Source organism: Vanellus vanellus (assembly GCF_965231255.1).
Source record: "Vanellus vanellus genome assembly, chromosome: 6".
Taxonomy (NCBI): Eukaryota; Metazoa; Chordata; class Aves; order Charadriiformes; family Charadriidae; genus Vanellus; species Vanellus vanellus.
Window position 1 is genome coordinate 17,635,013 of NC_138911.1, and position 19,240 is coordinate 17,654,252.

General features: G+C 49.1%; 1 protein-coding gene across 1 annotated transcript in view; it reads right to left on the reverse strand.

Annotated features, from left to right (window-relative positions):
- Window positions 1-5,856: 5,856 nt before the first annotated feature.
- Window positions 5,857-19,240, reverse strand: part of CD81 (CD81 molecule) — a 37,005-nt gene continuing 23,621 nt past the window's right edge. Inside the window, exons 3-8 of the mRNA XM_082485462.1 lie at window positions 17,583-17,680; window positions 14,578-14,652; window positions 11,441-11,548; window positions 10,401-10,502; window positions 9,981-10,070; window positions 5,857-9,322 (exon numbers count right to left, since the gene is read on the reverse strand). Of these exons, the coding sequence (XP_082341588.1) occupies window positions 9,260-9,322; window positions 9,981-10,070; window positions 10,401-10,502; window positions 11,441-11,548; window positions 14,578-14,652; window positions 17,583-17,680 (536 nt within the window). The 3' untranslated portion in view covers window positions 5,857-9,259. The remainder of the gene's footprint in view (window positions 9,323-9,980; window positions 10,071-10,400; window positions 10,503-11,440; window positions 11,549-14,577; window positions 14,653-17,582; window positions 17,681-19,240) is intronic.

Consider the following 19,240-nt stretch of genomic DNA (forward strand, 5'->3'; position numbering starts at 1 on the left):
AAATTAAATGAATGCCTGCAAAGCGCCTGAGACTCTAAAGGGTGTGCCTTCACCTCTTAAGATCACCCCTCTCTGAGGGATTTGCTATAGGCCTTGAGTATAAGCAAAGCTCATCTACGCCATCGTTTTGCAACAAAAGAAGGAATTACCATGTAGCCCCGCTTTGTCCGGTTTCAGTGGCACTTCAATTTTCCCCCCTGTGGCATCCCAGCCCTGCTGCAGCACCGGTTGCTTTGCTGATGGGTCAGGCAGCCTTTGCTAGAGGTCAGGCAGCCAAGGAGACTTCACTCGATCCCTCCAAGTGGGGCCTCACTGTGAGTCACCCGTAATATAAACTGCAGCCACTTCATTTGCATTGTCAGTTTTTAAATATATACTTTCGCTGGCTGGAGTGTTGCTAACTACGGTAATTTATGAGATGAGGGCTGTGTTTGGAATACATTTGGCAGCGATGATGAGGTTAGAGCAAAATGTCTTCTGGTTTCTGGAGTCGTGCTGTAGTTCTAAAACAACAGCTCTAGAGGTGTTTCCCTGCTTGGTGAGCCTATTTTTTAAATGTATACACATAGGGTAGTACGGTCACAGGCATTCAAATGGGTTCCCAGCTGGAAGGAAAAAGAGAGGAAAACACGAGTCCTGTGGTGGACGAGCAGGAATGGGTGGGAGAATGATAGTAAACAGGCAAAGGGAGCCAAGAGTAAACCATGGGTGAAGGCTACCAGCACTGTGTAGCACTGGCTAGGGTGCTGGGGACACACCTGGCCTGATCTTCTGGGGGTCCTAAGGAGCAGGCAAGAACTTGTGGAGTAAGCAGTAGCGTGCCCTGGTTTTGTGATGCTGGAGGCAAGCAGGGTACGCCATGGACTGGTGCAAAGGATGGCACTCTCTTTTTTTGAACCCTGGTTTTAATGCTTGATTAGGGGCTCAGAGGGGCAGAAGAGGGCTACACCGCCTCCACCATCTCCATCACCTGTGGATGTGGGTGCCTTCAGAGACAAGCCACACTTCATTTCCAGAGGCTGTAAGTTCTCATTTTTTGCTTGGATGTTGTGTGTGTTAATGGCCAAGGTCACCTTCAGAAGCTGAGTACCCTTTTCCTGTCTTTTTGCACAAGATTTAGTATCGCACACTGCAGAGAACTGGGGATGAGCTGCTTTTACTCTGGTGGCTGAGGACAAGACAGTTTGCAGCGGCGGATATGCTGGTGTGTTGGGATTTTTGCTATTGCTTGGCGACAGCTGAAATAAAAATAATGAGTCAGACTCTGAAGACGAACAGATGGTAAAGTGTTTTCCCCTCTCTCCGGCATGAACTAAGGTGGCTTGAAGAGGGGTGGGGGGGCTGGAAGGCGGATCTGATCTGCAGCGTGGGACACCGTCCAAGCGAGCAGGCTGCGCCTGGTGCGCGGGCTCCGAGGGGCCAGCTCCTTTGCAGGGATGGCCCCACGTGTCTGCAGGAAGCCAGTGCGTCCCTGCGAGTGGGGGCTGCGTGTGCAAATGCATACCAGTCTCAGCCCCGTTATTGGGTGCCTCATGCTCCTTTCTTGCAAATAAATCTGTTGTTTGGCCCCCATCCGGTAACTGTTTCCGCTGCTCACTGGCAGGCTCCTGCTGCTTCTGTGCTCAGAGCCTGGGGTAGGCGCCTGGCAGGGACTGCTGGCCCCTCTCTTCATGGCTATAGGAAAGTGGCAGGCGATTCCCTAGCAGCCGCCCAGATCCTGCAAGCCAGACAGAGTGCTCGGATGCATTTTCACCATCTCTTTCGTCCGGAAGGAGTTAGTCTGGTGTGGCCACATACAGCTGATGCTGGAGCTCCAGAGGGGAGGCGGGGAGGGACAGGAGTATTTTCCTGCAGACAAAAAGCAAAAGCACACCCCAACCACCCCATCCTTCTGTGTTGGGAGAAGACAGTCATACCAAGCCACAATGGGAGGAGGCTGAAGGAAATAATTTGAGTTGCCCTCTCCCATTTGCAGGAAGAAAAGCCTAAAAATGGTCTTGAAATCCCCCGTGGGGTGAGTTGCCAGCATTCAGTGCTTGAGACCACCTCTCTTCTACATCGAACTTCTCTTACCTGTTTTACTTTGCACTTTCATTTGGTCCTGGCTCACCTGCACACAGGTTTGATTTATTCCAGTGCTGTTTACCCATATTGGTGTTTTTTCCCCCTCAGGTAACTATATAAAATTAGTTCCTGTGGAGTGAGTTTTAATGCAGGCAGGCTACAAAGGTCTTTATCGACTTGATTCTTGACAATAACAATGTTATTGCCAGCCTGGAGAGGACCTGCAAGGAGAACTCGCAACCTGTTTTCTGTTAGAGACACTGCATGTGTGGGAGGGAGCTGATGTAATTTAAGAGCAAAATTAATACTCTCTGCTATGATTTGAAATTTTAAAAAGCAACAAAACCAGTTGGGGGTCTCTGTTTATTTCAATTTAGCTACAGAATATTTGTACTAAAAAAACTTATCCTAATTCTTGCTTCTTTGTCTTTCTTTCGTATTGTTGGCCCCAGTGTGCCTGATACTAACAGCAGTAGCAACGGGCTGAATGAGGTCGTTGGAACCAGCTGAGGGCCTTGAAGTTAACATTAAGAAAAAACCCAAAGACCACAAAACCCTAAAACTCCCCAGACCTCTTGTTAGAACATGGCCCGTGGGGGTTTCATTAACCAACACAACTTTGTAGCCAACACAGGGCTTTGCATTTAACACCACTAACCCTTGCCAGAGGAAATCTTACCAGTTTACTCGCAACCGGCTGGCAGGGTGTTGTGTGTGCGCCATCTCGCCTGGCCTAACACCAACACCTCTTCAGCACTCAGCAGAGCTGTGTTTCAACATAAGGGAATGCCCTAGCAAAGCAGGGCCAAGAAACACCTTTTTTTTTTTTTTTTTAAGGAAAAGGTGTGATTAAACTCTAATTAGAACTGTTACTTGTGACCTACTGGCCCTTGAGCTGGGTCACCTAAACCCAGTGAGAAACAACAGGCGGTCCATGCCAGCATGCCTGGCTGCAAAGTTTATGTACCCTCTAATGTGTCTGCAAGAGTGAAAACAACGTGGGTTTCAGTTACGCAGCAGTTTTAGTGGCTGGGAGGTGGTTTCTTTTTGCTCCAGGTCCCTGGGCTCTGAAGTGAAAGCATCAGGCTGCCTGTGCCAGACGAGCTGTCAGAGGTTGGCTGAGGAGCTCGCACTGGAACAGCGCTTCTGTGCCCTCCTGCTTAGGTTATGCCCTGCGCAAGGTAATCTGATGCTCTCCAGGCTGAAACTGAGAGGGGCGGTCACACAAAAATACACAGATTAGCACTGCGCCTCTAGTTCAACTGCACAGTGTGGTATGCATGGGATTCGGGGTTTCTAGCCTGCGTCTTTATCACTTAATCAAGAGCTGGTCAGGAAGTTGTTTCCCTCTCCCCTCCGGCACCCGCTGATGGCAGATGTTCCCTCACTGAGGGCTGTATTTCCACTCTCGCCTCCTCTCTAGAGCAGCCACAGCTTCCCACCCCTACCGCAGCCCTGCCAATAAATAAGGTTGTTAAAATGTTCACCTTTTTTTTTTTTTTTTCCTCCTTCCCCAGAAATCTCCTCTGTTGTCAGCAGCTTGCCCTGGAGCTGACAATCCCTCCTCTCCCCTAACTGGAAGTGCCGCGCTGCCATGCCCAGCAAAGGAAACGGTTCAGAGCAGGAATGTAAGTACAGCCACTATCTAACACATCCTTCATCACTGAGCCTTGCAAGTGGAGCTGGCAGGCAGAGGGAGGGTGCGGCCAGGATCCAGCAGCGAGGGTGCTTTCCTCTACAGAAACCTCTGCCATAAGCAGCTCTTTCATGGGAGAGCTGGCTGGTTTTTTTTTCCCCTCCTGTGGGAATATTGCAAATCTTGGTTAGAGCTTAGACAACATTTTATTAGGGAATGGACATAAGCAGTTTGTACACGTTAGTCCCAGTTGTCTTAGTAGGAAACAATTAGGCGCATTGCTACTTACAACACAAACAGCCCAGAAGAGGCTTATGAAATAGAGCTCGCCAAAGCAAAAAATACTTCCAAAACTTCTCCTTAGAAACAGTCTAGAGGTTTGTTGTTTTTTTTTGTTTTGTTTTGTTTTTAAAAAAAACAGTTTGGGACAGGGAGGAAACGAATTCCACCGGAAAAAATCCCAACTTGGTCTAGCTTTGAAAAATTCACCCTTGTATTTGTTTTGTGAAAATTCTTGTTTCACAAAAAAAGGATTCCACAGTCATATTCCTAGGAATCAGAAGTCCACAGTAAGGTCTCTAGTGACTTTCCAAGTCCTTCAAACCTCTGGAGAAAAATGTTCGAGAAGCGTAAGCAAGGGTTGTTGGTGCAATCTGAGAACAAGCGGGTTGCAAGTGTTCCAGCCACCCCTTCCCCTGGCAGTGGTTCATCCCTTCGGCCTCACATGCTCCTACACAGCAGGACTGCTGTTTTCCAAGCCTGACCCATGTCTTCACTTCACAGCACCTTAAAGGGGCCTGGTTTGCCCAGTCCTCCACCAGCATCTCAGCTCAAACATCGCGTACAACTCTGTTTCGAGCACATCGGTGTTAATACTCAGACCTGAAATGCAAACAGAGGGGACTGCATGTCGCCAAGGAAGGTTTAGGATCCCAGCTACGCTTCCAGGCTGAGGTCCCAAGGCACACGCCCTGGATGCCAAACACGCACTGTGCTTTGCCAGTTTGTTTCCACTATCATTTCTCCCCCTGTTGAACACGAGCCTGAGTCTGACAGTGACTCACATCAGCTTAATCCTAGCTCCAGAGAGGCAGGAATAATTTTATCCCCATCTGGAGCAACAACACAGCACCACAATCCAAATGTTTTAAGGCATGAAACAATGAGCATCATATTAATGGGAAAGCACCTAGAGGGTCAGCTAAGGACTGCATTCCCTGCAGCCCGAATTTTGCTTGAATACAAGAACGAGACAACCCTGTTCCCTTGGAACACGTGGCAGAAATCTGTACGCAATGGAAAGAAACAAGATCTGACAACACATCATTTAAAATCCACTAACAAGGGGTTTTGCTTTGTTTCTTTTTTTATTGTTTTTAAATATCACTTTTTTTTTTTTTCTTTCCAGAAGTCATTATGTCCGACTCCATTAACATTCAGGTAAACAAGTGAAAGAACAACAGATGGGCATGATCTCGTAGCACGGGCACAACTGCTGGGAGCAGGGCTGGCCTTTCTTTGCAGCAGCCGAACATCGCTCTCCCTCACCCAGCATTCCCTCCCTTCTCCGTACCGGCACGGGCGATGGCTGGCGGCCACCACAAGACATCCGTGCTTCAAATGCAGCGAGAAGTCCAAGAAAGGGCAGAGAAAGGCAGGCAGTTGTGGGATCACAGCGCTTGGCCTCCCCCCTCGCTCTCCCCTGATGGTGCGGAGGGGGCAGGCGGCGGCAACGGCAGTGGCATTACCAGACCATCCGCAAAAATCAGACTAGCCCCCGGCCAGATTGCAGCAGAGGACATTTGGGGTCATTTTCCATCACTTTAGGAGAAGCCCCTTGAGCGTGTGCGGTACTGCCACCGCAGCCCCTCTGAATTTCAGCACAGTCACCCCATTTTGCAATCCACATTAGCTCCCCCACAGCTGTGCCCCCTCTTCCCTCGAGGTGGGGGAGGGGGGGCACAACTGCAGCAGCCACCGCTGCTGGCAAGCAGCCTTTTTGCCTTCCCTCAGCACCATTCTGGATGCATCCCCAGCCTGCCTGCAGGCCCCCCTCCCAGAGGCTGGAAAACCCCATGCTGTTGAAGTCTGGTTCACAAAGCATCCTGGTGTTAAGGTTAACTGGTTGTAAAACTGCAGCGGTTCATCACACTATGCACACTATGAGAAATGTTTATTAAATTGATTTTTGTTTCATTTCTTTTAAAAAAAAAAAAAAAAAAAAAAAGAAAAAGGCAGAAGTTAAACACACTGCTTTGTGGCATGCTCCACAGCATGAAAAAATCCCAAGCATTCAGTTAAGCTGTCAGCGGCTCTGTTTGACCTTTCGATGTGGTCTTTGAACTTAGACCTGGACAGTTGACTCTCCTCTTCCCCACCAGCCTCTCTCCTCCTCCCTGCCTCAGCTTACAGCCGTTTTCTCAGCTGTCAGTAGCTCTGGGAGGATGCTTCATCCTTAGTTTGTTTTTTGGGGGTTTGGAGGGGAGCAGGACGGGGCCCCATGTTGCACACACAAACACTACCTAGTGTTTTTTTCCCCTTCACCTCAGCCAGTTTAGGGACCAACCAACTGGCAGAAGAGCTCGGTTGCTCTTGGATCCCAAGTGCTTGCAATGGGCTGAGTCCCCTCAGCCCTTCACAGCTCCCTCTAATATATCTCAGGTTAAACTCCTTCACAGGAGGCAGGACTAGAGGAGACCCAAGTGGGCAGATTTTTCTGTGAGGGTTTCTCAGCTACTTCATCATTCTTAAGTGTGATTGTTCCTTTCCGTCCCTCTTCTCCCAGGGCTGACCCCTTCTGCTACAGCTGATGACCATGCTATCGAACATGGGGACTCTCAGCTTGTAACTCTAAAGAAAGCATTACCCTGTCTCTCCCTGCAAAACTCCTTCTGCCCCCTCCCACGACCTTCCCAGCCGCTGGCTGTTCCCCTCCTGCAGCACCTTTCCCACAGCAGCCGCAGGGACCGGAGGTGGCCCAGGGAAGCTGCCTCTGGAGCTTCCCACAGTGACAAGCCACCTCTGAAATGAGCCAGAGAGCAAATTGCAGCCCATGCGGGACATGGTCTGAGCAAACGTCCTGCTCTTCTTCCTCCCACAGCTCTTGGACTCCCTCTCCAAGTACCACTTTCTTCCAATTGCTCCCGCCTGCGACAAGCCAGACCCCTAAAGCTACAATGTCCAAGGAAACACCTGACCTTCATCGAGATCCAGTCCATCTTCAAACAGAGCTCCAGCTACATACACAGCATCAACTGAATACTGAACAATATCAAAAATACGGTATAAGGAAAGAAAACAGAACTGAAATGCTTAATGGCATATTTATACACATTTATCAACAGTCAACAAAAAAAGGCGGCAAGTTACACATCCATTCTGTATGCTAACAATCCCGATGCACATATATGTAAACACACATGCTTGGTTGATGCATATACATAGAGCCACGCAACAGAGTAGATGACCTGAAGGAGCTACGCTGGGGAGCAGGGGAAGGGGTTACCTACGGCAAAACCTCGTCTCGTTCTCGATGTGCACCATATGGACATTCAGGGCAGTGTTGCTTTAAGGCTATTTCTAAGGCTGATTCTTTTCTTGTCCAACCCCTCAATCCGAAGTTCTGTGGAAGCGCTTCCGCCTCTTACCCAGCACAACTTGAGATATATATATATATATATATTTACCTATATACTTTTTAAAGGCCCTATATACTAAAAGGCGGAAAGAGGAAAGGGGGGAGTGGAAGGGGGGGGAAAAAGCCTCCGAATGGATCAGTTTGCCCCACTGCAGGAATTTCCTATCCCGTGGTGGCAAAGGCCACGGCAGCCACGTGCAGTGGACAAGGTACTAGTTTAAAAAGATCATGGGTCTCCCCTCCCTATGCGATCCGAAGCTCTTCGTTGCAATGAAGGGGGAGAGTGCAACACTTTAAGAAACAGAAATATTCCTGAAGTGGGGAAGGTGATCACTATTTTCAACTCCTCCCCTTACCTGCTTCGAGGTGACAAAGAGCTGAGAGAGATTATAATTTCCAGCTCAAGCGCCCGTACGGCTAAGGAAAAGGCTTTGCTTAAAAATATATATCTATAGAACTATACATATAGATCATCTTTTTAGAGACACTCTGATTTTTTTACACAGCTCCTGGGTCACTCTCCCCCTCTATCTACATGGTAACAGAGTGGCACACAGCAGAAGCCATGTACACCCAATTGGCAATCAAAGCTTACCAGGTCACAAGAAAGTGTTTCAACTGGTGTGATCTAAAAATCCCGAATTCCCTTGCTTTGATAAGCTGATCTCCTGCCATTGATGTAACTGGAAATTAAAGGTCTTAAAAATGCACCTTTTTTTTTTTTTTTTTTTCTAAAAATCAGGTTATGACAACTTCCCAGCAATGTTACAGTGTGTGACAATATGCTCTAAGTAAGGAAAATTCCATTGAACAAGAGTGGTGCAAAGATGAAATTTTAAACATGTATGTGTACAGCTAGGAACCCCCAAGCATCATCCTGCAATACAATAAATGCAGGCTTTCTAAGGTTAAGGACTTTTTTTTTAAAAAAAGTTTTATTCTTTTTTCCCAATATCATTTGTATGCAAGCATTAGCTTAACAGTGGAAACTTAGTACAGAACTAGACCCTCCCAAAAGCATATGTCTATAAAGAAACACTGAAGGAAGTTAAAAAAGTGACTTAATTTTCAGTTTGTTACATTTGAAAAACTGGGACTAAAATTCACCCCCAGCCGCTGACCCTTTAACGTAACAAATCAGTGGAAATGAGACAATTTATAAAGTTATAGCCCCAAGAGAAAAAAAAAAAAAAAGACCAAACACGAAAACAAAAAGCCAAAAAACATCCTCACTCTTCAGAGTGTAAAAAAATTTAAGCGTGACTTCTGTTAAGGACTGACCTAGTGATGCAGACAGGTCGGAGAGGAACAACGTGCCGGCGTTTTCCCTGGGACACATCGCACCCAGGCGATGGGGGCTGTTTCCTCTCCTCTCTCCCAGGCTCTGGGCAGTCAGCCAGGCTTCCCTACGGACAGCTTGGAAATGCCAGGAAACTGGGGTGATGGCAGGAAAAGACGAGTACAAATGAACAAAAAATGCTAAATCCTGCTTCAGCATCCAATTATGTATATTAAAAAAAGTCAGTGTTGAAAAAGAGAGTAAAAACCAAGGCAAAGTTTTCTGATAACAGGCTGCAGCCTTCTCTTCTATACATCTTCCACCAATGTTATTTCTGAGTTACGGAGGGTGGGGAAGGGGGAGGAAGGACTCGATCTCCTGCTACAGCAGCTTTCCCCATCACACAAAACTGATGTGTAACTAACTCAGCCACAAGGATACGGGAAAGTTTTATTTATTAAAAAAAAAAAAAAAAGTACTTCAAAATAAAAATGATAAGTACTGTATGGTAATATTGGAAGTATTTATATACATAGTTTTCTTTGTCTTTTGTTGAAATGTCTCCTGGTCACTTGGTGGCACTTGGGGTCCCCTCTAGCGCCATCTGCCCTGCTCCCCCCTTCCCCTCCCCGGCTCTCACGGCTCAGTAGACGGAGCTGTTCCTTATGCCACAGCACAGCACCATGCTGAGGATCATTTCGAAGATCTGTTGGGAGACACAGGGGCACCAGTGAGACTCCGACCAGCACGATGCGGGAGCCCCACGCCCCCATCCCAAGCTCCTCCACTCCCCATAAACACTTGAACACCAGAGATAAGGGCAGAGATGCTGTGTCTTTGCTGCTGTTTTCACTAGGAGTTGGCCAATTTGAGATAAGATGATGTTCTCCCCTCTCTCGCTGGCAGCAGCGGTGGTATGTCGAAAGCCTCCCGCCTGCCGGCTACGCAGCAAACGCTTTGAGATCCCTCTGGCATTACAGCCCAGCCTTTGCGCAGGCACTGGGGAACACCAGGGAACAAACCCACTGTGGCAAAGCAAGCAAATCCCTTCCCACTGCAGACCCCAGTGACAAAACACAGTGTCCTGAGAAACGAACGATTTTGGAGGCAGCGACGTGGCTCGATGGTGCTCCTGCTCTACTGCGCTCGGCTGGCACCTGCCCTAACAGCCTGACCCCCTGGGGAGATGATCAAGCCCTCGGTCTCACCATGTCCCAGAGCATCTGGGGTGCTGAGCGCTGGCACTGCATGCAGGGGCATCTGGAGGAGAGGGACGGATCCAGCCCAGCTGGAACAGGACTGGGGTACCCCAAGGGGGCTTTTCCCTATCGCACAACAGCAGGACACCACGTAGTCACACTTACCATGATCACGGCGACCACGATGGCAGCGATACCGATCAGGTACAGCTTCCCAGAGAACAGCTCGTCAATTTTTTTGTGGCAGCTCGAGGACTGAAGCAAAGAAACAGCCAGTCAGAGAGTCTGCTTTCCCCTCGCCCGCCTCCAACACCCAGAAAGGCAGGTCTGCTTCCCCCACTTCCACTCGTGTTCCCGGATCCTGGCTCTAGGACTTCCCAGCAGCCTTCATCCCTCCGTGCCTGCCAGCCCCCTCAAGCAAGAACAGCAAAGGAAGCACCGATGGGAACCTCCGACATCCCTCACCACCACCTCCGAATAAATGACATCTCTACCTTTTATTTAATTCTCAATAAATCCCGAAATTTCCCTGGCAGCCAAGTTGCCTCGCAGGAGCTGCGCTGAGCGAAGAGCAGCCGTGCCTACCTCAATAAAGGGTTTCAGTAAGGAGTCCTTCTTTGGGCAGAGGTCGTCTCTCCACAGGGGAGTGATAACTCCCATTGCATTATCAGGACCACAGCAGTCCAGCTACATGGAGAGAGGAGAAAAACAAACAAACAAACAACAAAATGCCAGTGTTAGCAGACAGCAAACACTCATGCAGTGCTCTCCCCACCTTTAAACATCCTTGAAGCCACCCAAGACCGAGGAGGCGTCTTGGACGGGGAAACAAAGGAAAGGGAATAACTCTCAAAATTCCTTTTTTTTTATTTTCTTTCCATGCAATGCAACTGCTTCCTACAACCATCCCAGACAGGTCTGGCACTGGTATCCTGGAGGGGAGTGAACCCAACCCTCTCTAGAGATGTTGTTCCCTGGAAGTATTAGGACTGGTTCCTGAGAGCAACATTTTTCTTCTATTCAGTTTTACTTAATCAGGGGTGCTGAGTTAAATGAAAAGCAACTTAATTAGAGCTGGGGCCAGACTTCCCAGCACAGCACTAAGGACAGAACATTGAAGTGGGCACAACTCTGTTTCTTGACACATAAGAACAGCAAACTCGACAGGCCGAGACCTGAACGTAGCGTCATCTGCTTCACACCCTGCTTTTCCCATTCATTTTCCCGACCCCCATTTTCAATTCTCCTTCCTCCCACATTCTTGTTTCCTCTGGCTGCAAGAAGCTCCTGTGGAGAGATTTCTACACAGAGCTCGGAAAGCAGGCAGCAAAACCCTCAGTGCTGAGAACGCATTTGATCCAGTTTGCTCCTAAGCATCAAAAAAGATCCAGCGTTGCCTTCATTCCCTGCCGGAGAACTTGTAGTTCAACTTATTGCCTCTGCCTCGGTGGGGAAGATCGGCCTGTGCGGCGACAGTCGTTCCTCACCGCTCACCCACTGGCAAACCACACGCAGAAGTTACCCGGGTGTAACTCACAGCAGGCAGGAACCTATCCATCAGCAGTTGCTTTGGCCAACTGCACGTAGCCCGAGCACAGCGTGCGGCAAGACCACCAACGTCTTACCGTTTCATGAAAGGTCTTCACTACGGTTTTCCCGTTGTTCGTCTCCGATTCTGCCATGAGCGCTTGTTGAAACGCTTGATCGTAGAACTGCTTCACGTCTTTGGCTATCTAGGAAAGACAGGGGAAAAACTCCTTTTCAGCCACAGGAGGAGGAGGAAACCCACCCAGCACATGTGCCTGAAGGGGACAGGTTCCCTCTAATGACCCTCACAGATAGATGAGCAGTTTTTAAACAGATTTGGAGCCCGGTTATTTGCACAGGTGCATGAAAACCGCCTGTCTTCCATAGGGCTCAAGTCCCTCCAGCCATAGCGTGTCAAGAGCAGCAACTATTAAGAACCTCACCCACCAGCGAGCAGGTTCCAGCCAATGCTATCCAAGTGCTCCGCGAGCTCTCTCTAGCAGGCAGAGACACCAGAGTCCCGGAGGGTGAACCACAAGATCTGAGATGGCCTTCAGCACCTGTGTGGATTTGGCTCTTGGGCTCAGGAATGCAGATATGGCTTGTCCTGAACCACCATGACCCGATCCATGAAGACAAAGCAAGCAGGCAACACGTTTCCCACCGAGGCTGCAGAGGCAGGACGTGCTGGGGAAGTCAGGAGGAGGTGGGGTGCGCGAGCAAGGCCAGCTGTAGGTACAGTCTTACTGTCTGGCTCAGAGGGGACGGCAGAAATTTGGGAGAGATTACACGCTAAAACCTTATCAGGAAGCTTAGGCGCTTTTAGATGGATGTCAAACTCTGGCTGGGTCCCTGCCTGGAGCTGGGCACCCCAGTCCTGGAAATGGCTATATGAGAAGTCCCATCCATACTCTAGCCCTGCCACCTGGGCTGGTAAACTGCAGCCACCCCTGGGGGTCTGCTCCACAATGCAAACCCCCCCCTCCCCCTTGTTTTCAGGGAAACTGGCCTTGTGGCTTCTCCTCAATGATTTGGAAGAGACAGATGAAGGGAGGACATGCAAGAGAAGCAAAAGAAAAAAAACACAAGCAAGCGCGAAAAGGAAGATGCTTTCTAGAACATCTGCTCTTGGCGGTGCAGGCTGGACGAGCACACGCAAAAAGAAACTGCAGCAAGAAGGAGCCTGGTTTCAACCCATTATCCCAGCATTTCTCCATCACTGCTTAAAAAAAAAAAAGAAAGCGTGCTATGGAGGGTGAAGTTCTCTGATCAAACTGGTTGATTCTGGTACACGGCAAAAAAATAAAACAATAGTCCTACTTCTTGCCTCCCTGTATCTAAAGCATCTCCAAAAAAGCAGGCTGAGGGACAGACTGCCTCCAGCGATGTCCAACAGCATCCTGTGCCCGCTTCACAGGAGATGGCTGTCCCCCCAAGGGGCTCCAAACCCAGGTGGAACAGAGGCTTTGCTGGGAGCAGCTCTCCATGGATGGGAGCATTCAGCGCTTTCCTCCCAGCCGACATCGCTCCCGAAATGCCGCCGACCGAGGCAGGGAGAAGGAAGCCGCCTGCCTTGTGAACGGGGACTTCCAAACAGCCCATTCATCACCGAGGCTGCAAAAGCAGCCGAGGCCAACAGGCTGCCACCGTTCATTTTAAACTGCAAAATTAATTTTAAGCAGCTGAGGTCATCGCTCTTGTATTGGCAAATTCTAAACTTCATGCTCCAATAGCCATGGAGAGCAACAGCTGTGGGGTCCCTCCTTACTCGGGCTTCACTTTTTTTTTTTTTTGGTGTCAGTTCAGTCGCACATCTTGGACTTTTCAGGATTCACAAACTAACATCTGCAAGAGGCACAGCCCCTCTGCAAAGGTTAATTAGCTCGCCAAAGTTGCTAGGAAACAGCACTCCGCCTGCATATAATATGTTTAGCCACGGAAGAGTTTATTCCGATGAAGTCATGCCCTCTCTGGTGAATGACTACAAGGCCGTTCCCATTCATGGCCGAGCTGGTCATCTGTGGCCTACACGCATGTGAAAGCTGAGCGGGCCACCACCTACTTATGCAGCAGCTGGCTTACGTCTCTTAGTAAAGTAAATGCATTTCCTACTCCACCGGAGAGTCTAACCTTGGCTTTGAGCACAAGCGGTCCCCTTCTCTCCTCCAAACCCTCGACGGCTGAGGGATCGACACCCAGCCCTCTGCTTGATGCAGCATGGCCACGGTTCCCATGCATTGATAATTTTGCTCTTTGACACCAAACTCTGAGTGTGCGCGAGCACCCGTGACTGTAGTGAAGGGAAGGTGAGCAGAAAGGGAAGGTGAAAAGCTGCAATTTTCAGTCCTACCTTTTATCTAACCTCCTCCAGCCCAAGGACCTCATCTGGGCAGTCCCTAGCAGGGTGCCTGGGACAGACCCATGGCTTTACTGGGGCATGTAGTGATAGGACGAGGGGGAATGGCTTCAGACTGGAAGAGGGCAGGTTCAGTTTAAACATTAGGAAGAAGTTTTTCACTTTGAGGGCAGCAAGGCACTGGAACAGGTTGCCCAGAGAAGTTGTTGAGGCCCCATCCCTGAAGGTGTTTAAGGCTGGATGTGGCCTTGAGCAACCTGGTCTAACGGAAGGTGTCCCTGCCTATGGCAGGGGGGTTGGAACTCTATGATCTTCAAGGTCCCTTCCAACCTAAACCATTCTATGATTCTACCCCTCACGTGCACACAGCGTATTGATCAGCAGCAAGCTCAGTCCTGGCAGACCAACAGCTTGAGGTGGGTTATATGATACCGGCAAAGAGCAGGAAGCATTAAGCAATCCCACCAATGCAGACTGCCCCTGTACGGTATTCCCTGCCTTCGGGGCCACGTGGCTGGGTTTGCTCTTTGGCACCTAGGACGTGCAGATGGCTTCCCTTCACGACTTCATCCATGAATCAACTCACACTGTGACTAACAGCGTGGCAGCAAGAGGAGACCCAAGCGAGACAGGGCTATTTTTATTCCAGACATTGCACTATACACCGAAAGGGGCAGCTGCTACCATCAAGTGCTCACATTTAAAGTTCATCAGCCCGGCCAAGAGGAGTTAGGTGTCCTGCCCGGATCACACTGTTAATCCAAACCCCCATGACTCAGTCTGGGACCAGCTCATGAGCAAAACAGCTCATGCTGGGATCTGCTGCGGTTCTGCCCCAGCCTCCCAGTCCCACAAACACAGGTTTCAGAGTCATCTTACTTGGTCTTTGTTGACAAATCCCCAAATTCCAGCCGCAACTTCACAGGCAAACAGGATCACCAGGCAAGTGAAGAACTGCAAAGACAAATCAAGAGAGGGACACTTAATGTATCTGGCTACCGCCAAAAGCAGCAATTAGGTGGGTAGAGGTGTGGAGCGGCACTTTTACTGATGGAGGAGATCAGAGCAAGGCATCACCTGACTTCAGTTTATCTCCCATACACACGCTTAGCCCAAACACATTTTCCTATGACTCACTGGATGCCACCCCACGTCCAGACTTCCCACTGGGACGGCTGAGCGAGGATCAGCAGAACCTTTCCCACACAGGGACTGGCAGGGATGAAGATGCCCTGTGCACCACAAGACACGTTGCTCCCCTTCGTGTGGCTGCAGGACCGTCCAGGCAAGCTTCTCGCTCTGCCACGGATGCTCCGAGGATAGGAATTGCCAGTGAAGGGTTAAAAACGCATTTCGGCTGCTGAGGAGCTGCGGGGCGTCAGGGTGTGATTTATGGCCAGCTCTCTTGGCATCCACAGCCCTGCAAGGCTACTGCAGTTTTTTGCATAAATACTAACACTGATGTTTTCCCACAGCCCCACCCTGTTCGTGCAATTCCAGCACTCCTCCCCACCATCCCCCCAAAGCCTCCCTCCATCTTTTTGTTCAGATCCCGGGAACACGTTGTGACGGTCGGTCTGTTAGACTGGGAATGGGAAGCCGAACAGCTCATGCATCAGAGTCAAGTGAGGAGGCACAGACAGGCATGCTCCACAGGCAGCCAACATCACCTCCACGACATCACCTCCGGTGACTTTTTCCTGGGAAAAGCCCCAAATTGGGAGAGTTGCCATGGAAGTAAAGAAGCAAGGGAGGTGAATGCAGTCAGGGGAAGACGAAATCACAGTATGGGGTGGGATGACAGCCCCCGGATCCTGGGCAGTCTCTGTTCCAGACACATTCAGGCCATTTTCTTCGAGAGCAGGGGAAACGGGAGTTTCCAGAATGACCTGGCTCTCACGTGCAAGAGCAATGGGTTATCAGCAAAATGGAAACAGGACTATCGACGTGACAGCAGGGAAAGACTTTCAATATCCTTGTCCAGTCCCCGAACAACCATCTCCTATTTAAACACCTATCTATCCCTGGTTCCCCAGGAACATCTCTAGGGGACTGGGTCCCACATCCCCCAAGGAATCACATCACCCTAAATCGCAGGTGCGATGCCACTGTAATTCCCTGGTTAAGCACTAGGGCTCACTCTTGCAGTGGTTACCCTCTAGTGAAGCATGGCTCGTTGATCCCAGATTTGGAGGTACAACTTTCTGTAGACTCAGATCTTGGAGCTGGCCGCAAAACACCAGCGATGCAGCTTGATGCTATGGGGACACGGCGGCATTCCCAGCCAGGTGGTTGGATGCGCCCCAGGCCTTTCCCAGGGAGCAGAGCCTGCTCCATGCCAAACATCTCCCTCCTGCCTTCTTCGGGTCTCACCACTCAGCTTCCATGCTGCCTTCAGCACGGGATTTGTGATAGTCTGGAGGTTCCTGGTACTTTCCCCTTTTGCAGTAAGCCTACAGGAACTCCATCAGTTCGCTGCAAGAGAGGGCAGAGCAGCTGCTTCCCTGCAAGACCCTAAGGACATTGCCTGGAAATGTCCTTGGAGCATGGTGGGAGCTTTGGCCAGTGGAAAGCATCATCGCGCGGTGTCTCCAGCCTTCTCTTGGCAGGCCAAGGTGTGAGCAAACACGGGCAGCGCGCAGCAGCTAAAGATGCTAATTTCAGCCAAAGCAGCCAGTCTCCCTGTCAGGCCTCAAGTACTTTGTACCATCTGCCCTTCTAATCCTCTTTCCAACTTCAAGAGGGAGTGAGGGGTAATTCAGGTTCTGTAATCGCTTGCGTTAACAAAAAAAAAATAATCCAAAGCTGCCAGACCTCGCTACAACAACCCCTGTCGGATTTGTGCACCGGCTCCTCCTATTCTCAGCAGCAGCGATAATGCCTGCAAACTCCTACCGCAGCTCTCATCCACCGACGTTCAGAAGGGCTTTAAAAAAAAGCTGGTGAGAAGCACCCCCTTCTTATTGGGAAACAGAAGCAACTCGAGGTGAAGCCATCTGTGAGAGCGAGGGAAAGCAGGTCCATTTCCCTCTGTCCCCGTTGAATCCACACCCAGGCGTCACTACACCACCACCAGGAATCTTCCAGTCCAATGTAGCCAAGCGCTGGAAAGTCCTGCCAATACTTTTTTTTTTTTTAATTTCTTTTTAATTTTTTTTTTTTTTTATGTTTTAGCCTCTTTTTTTTTTTTTTTTTTGTGTTGAGTTTAAAGCTGAATCACGTGTGAGAACTTGCCTTAAATAAACGGTTCTCTCTTACCCCCAAGGCAAAGGCTTTTGGTGTGGCTACAGTTTATACAATTAAGCTCATCCCATGCCAGGAATCCCGAGCTGCTGCCTCACACCAAGGACGCCTGTAGCACTTTAGTAATGGATTTTCCAGGATGCACCTAGACAACCTCACTGAGATATTGTGGGAAATCTCTGCTGTTTCCTTGTCCAAACAGATAAAAATAGTAGATGATGCCTTAAAAGAACTAGAATCGCTACAGGCAGTCTTAAAACGGAGTGTAAGGGGAAGTTGTAGGGAACATCAGGGAAGAAAGAGAGTTTAGTGAGTGCTTGGTAAGAGCGGAGACCATGTTGGGGAAACAAAGCGGGGGGTGGGTGGGTGGTGAAATATAACAGAGAAAATGAATCTCCAAGAATCCTGCTGTTCGTACCTCCTCTGCTACGCTGCTGGCTTCAGCCCCTGTCCTGCAGCCGGGCAGAGATGCCCTCGGCCAAACGCTGCTGCCTTGCTCCTTGCAGAGGTCCATTAGTTCCCACCTCCGTGCTCACGCATCCTCCCTGCCCCGTTCCTTGCAAAAGTCTCCAGCAAGAGAGGCTGGGACGTGGCAGGGACATCACGGTGCCAAGCGGCAGCCGGAGCTTTACGCCTCTTACCGTTCCCAGAAGGCACTGAGACTCCTGAATAGCACCGTAGCATCCCAGGAACCCCACGAACATCATGACGGCTCCGACCGCGATCAGGATGTAGATTCCTGCAAGACAGAGAGGCAAACGCGTGACTGCAGAGGTTCGTACGGCAGCAGCCTTGCGCCTGGCCGGACACACTGGCTCCCCAGAACGGCTAATTAGGGGTGCGCAGAATTAAGGCCTAGGAGATATGAGTAGAGGTGATGGCGGACACGGTAGAACAACGCAACATACACGAGTCAGATCTCAAAGTGTTTGAAGCCGCTGACACCGAAACTTCAAAAACCCCCATCATGCCCCAAATCGGAGGAAACGCAGCGAGCTCGGCAGTAACGGGCAGAGGATGCAGCCGGCGAGATAAAGGCTTTCCAGCAGCCTCAAAGCTGCAGTGTGGGAGTTCCCACGGCATACATACTGTTTTAAATATTTAAGCAGAGGAGATGAAAATTATTAGTCAGCATATCCTTTAAAATAAACAATAAGGCATATGGTTTATTTATATTGAAAATCATACAGATATTTACCCGGCTAACATTTTAAGGACAGACGAGGATCTAAAGGATCTAAAGGAAATCTAAAGGAAAAGCACTGCTTAAGCATCCAATTTAATATAATTTGGCTTTTGTTTGTTATACGTTCTTGTATGGAGAGGAAGACTTTCTTTTTTACTTCAACTTATTAAATTTGCACAGTCAACTTACTCCATAACTAGTATAAGCTTGGAAACTAGGCACTGGGGGGGGGGGGGCTCAGAAAACAAAGGAATGGAAGTTTATTCATCCAGGAGCTTAGCTCAAGGTCTGCTGCCACTAGTAATCACCATGGTCTCACCAGCCATCAGATTGGTGAGACTGTGGTGGTTACTCAGCCAAATGTTACCAGCTCAGTTCAATTTGTTTCCTTTTCCAAAAACGCAGCTTCCTCCCGATGCATTCTGTACATTTCGTGCATTTTTGGTTAACTAATATCCTCGAGTATTGTGGTTCTACTACTTTGTAAGTCAATCCTACTTTCCATCCAAAAGCAATTTGACACGTGCCAAGAAATAATCAAAGAAATAATTACAAATGAGGCAAGACCGCAACCACCATTTTTAACTGACAGCAAGGGGAAAAAAAAAAAAAAAAAAATCAAGATGAGAATGTACATGGAGCACCCCAGAGGTAACAGCAATACGGTGCATCTTGCTCATGCTTGGGAGACACATCCCTTCAATTAAATGTTTAATTCTTTTGCTATGAGTCAAAATGTTTTTATAGTTATTAATCAGTCTGTCAACTCCCCTTTAGGAACAGCACTAAAGTATAAACAGAGCTCAAGACTAAAACTGCTTGTACATGCCTGTCACGTTTAAGGTTTTTCTTATCTTTGCAGTTTTTAAACAATCTTCTGATAATTAAAGCGCAAAGTCTAAGGGGCGTGCACCGAGAGCAGAGTTAAGCCAAGTTAAACCCTTCTCTAAAAAACCCAGATATGCGATAGCGGTCTGCGACTTGTTTAAAATCCCCTTGCGGACCTGTCAAACTTGGGAAAGGCTCAACTGTGGCTCCCACTTCTTCCCTCTTTAAAACAAAAGTCACCGGCACCCAAACAACACAAGCGCCGACGCAAGGGCCAAGGTGGCA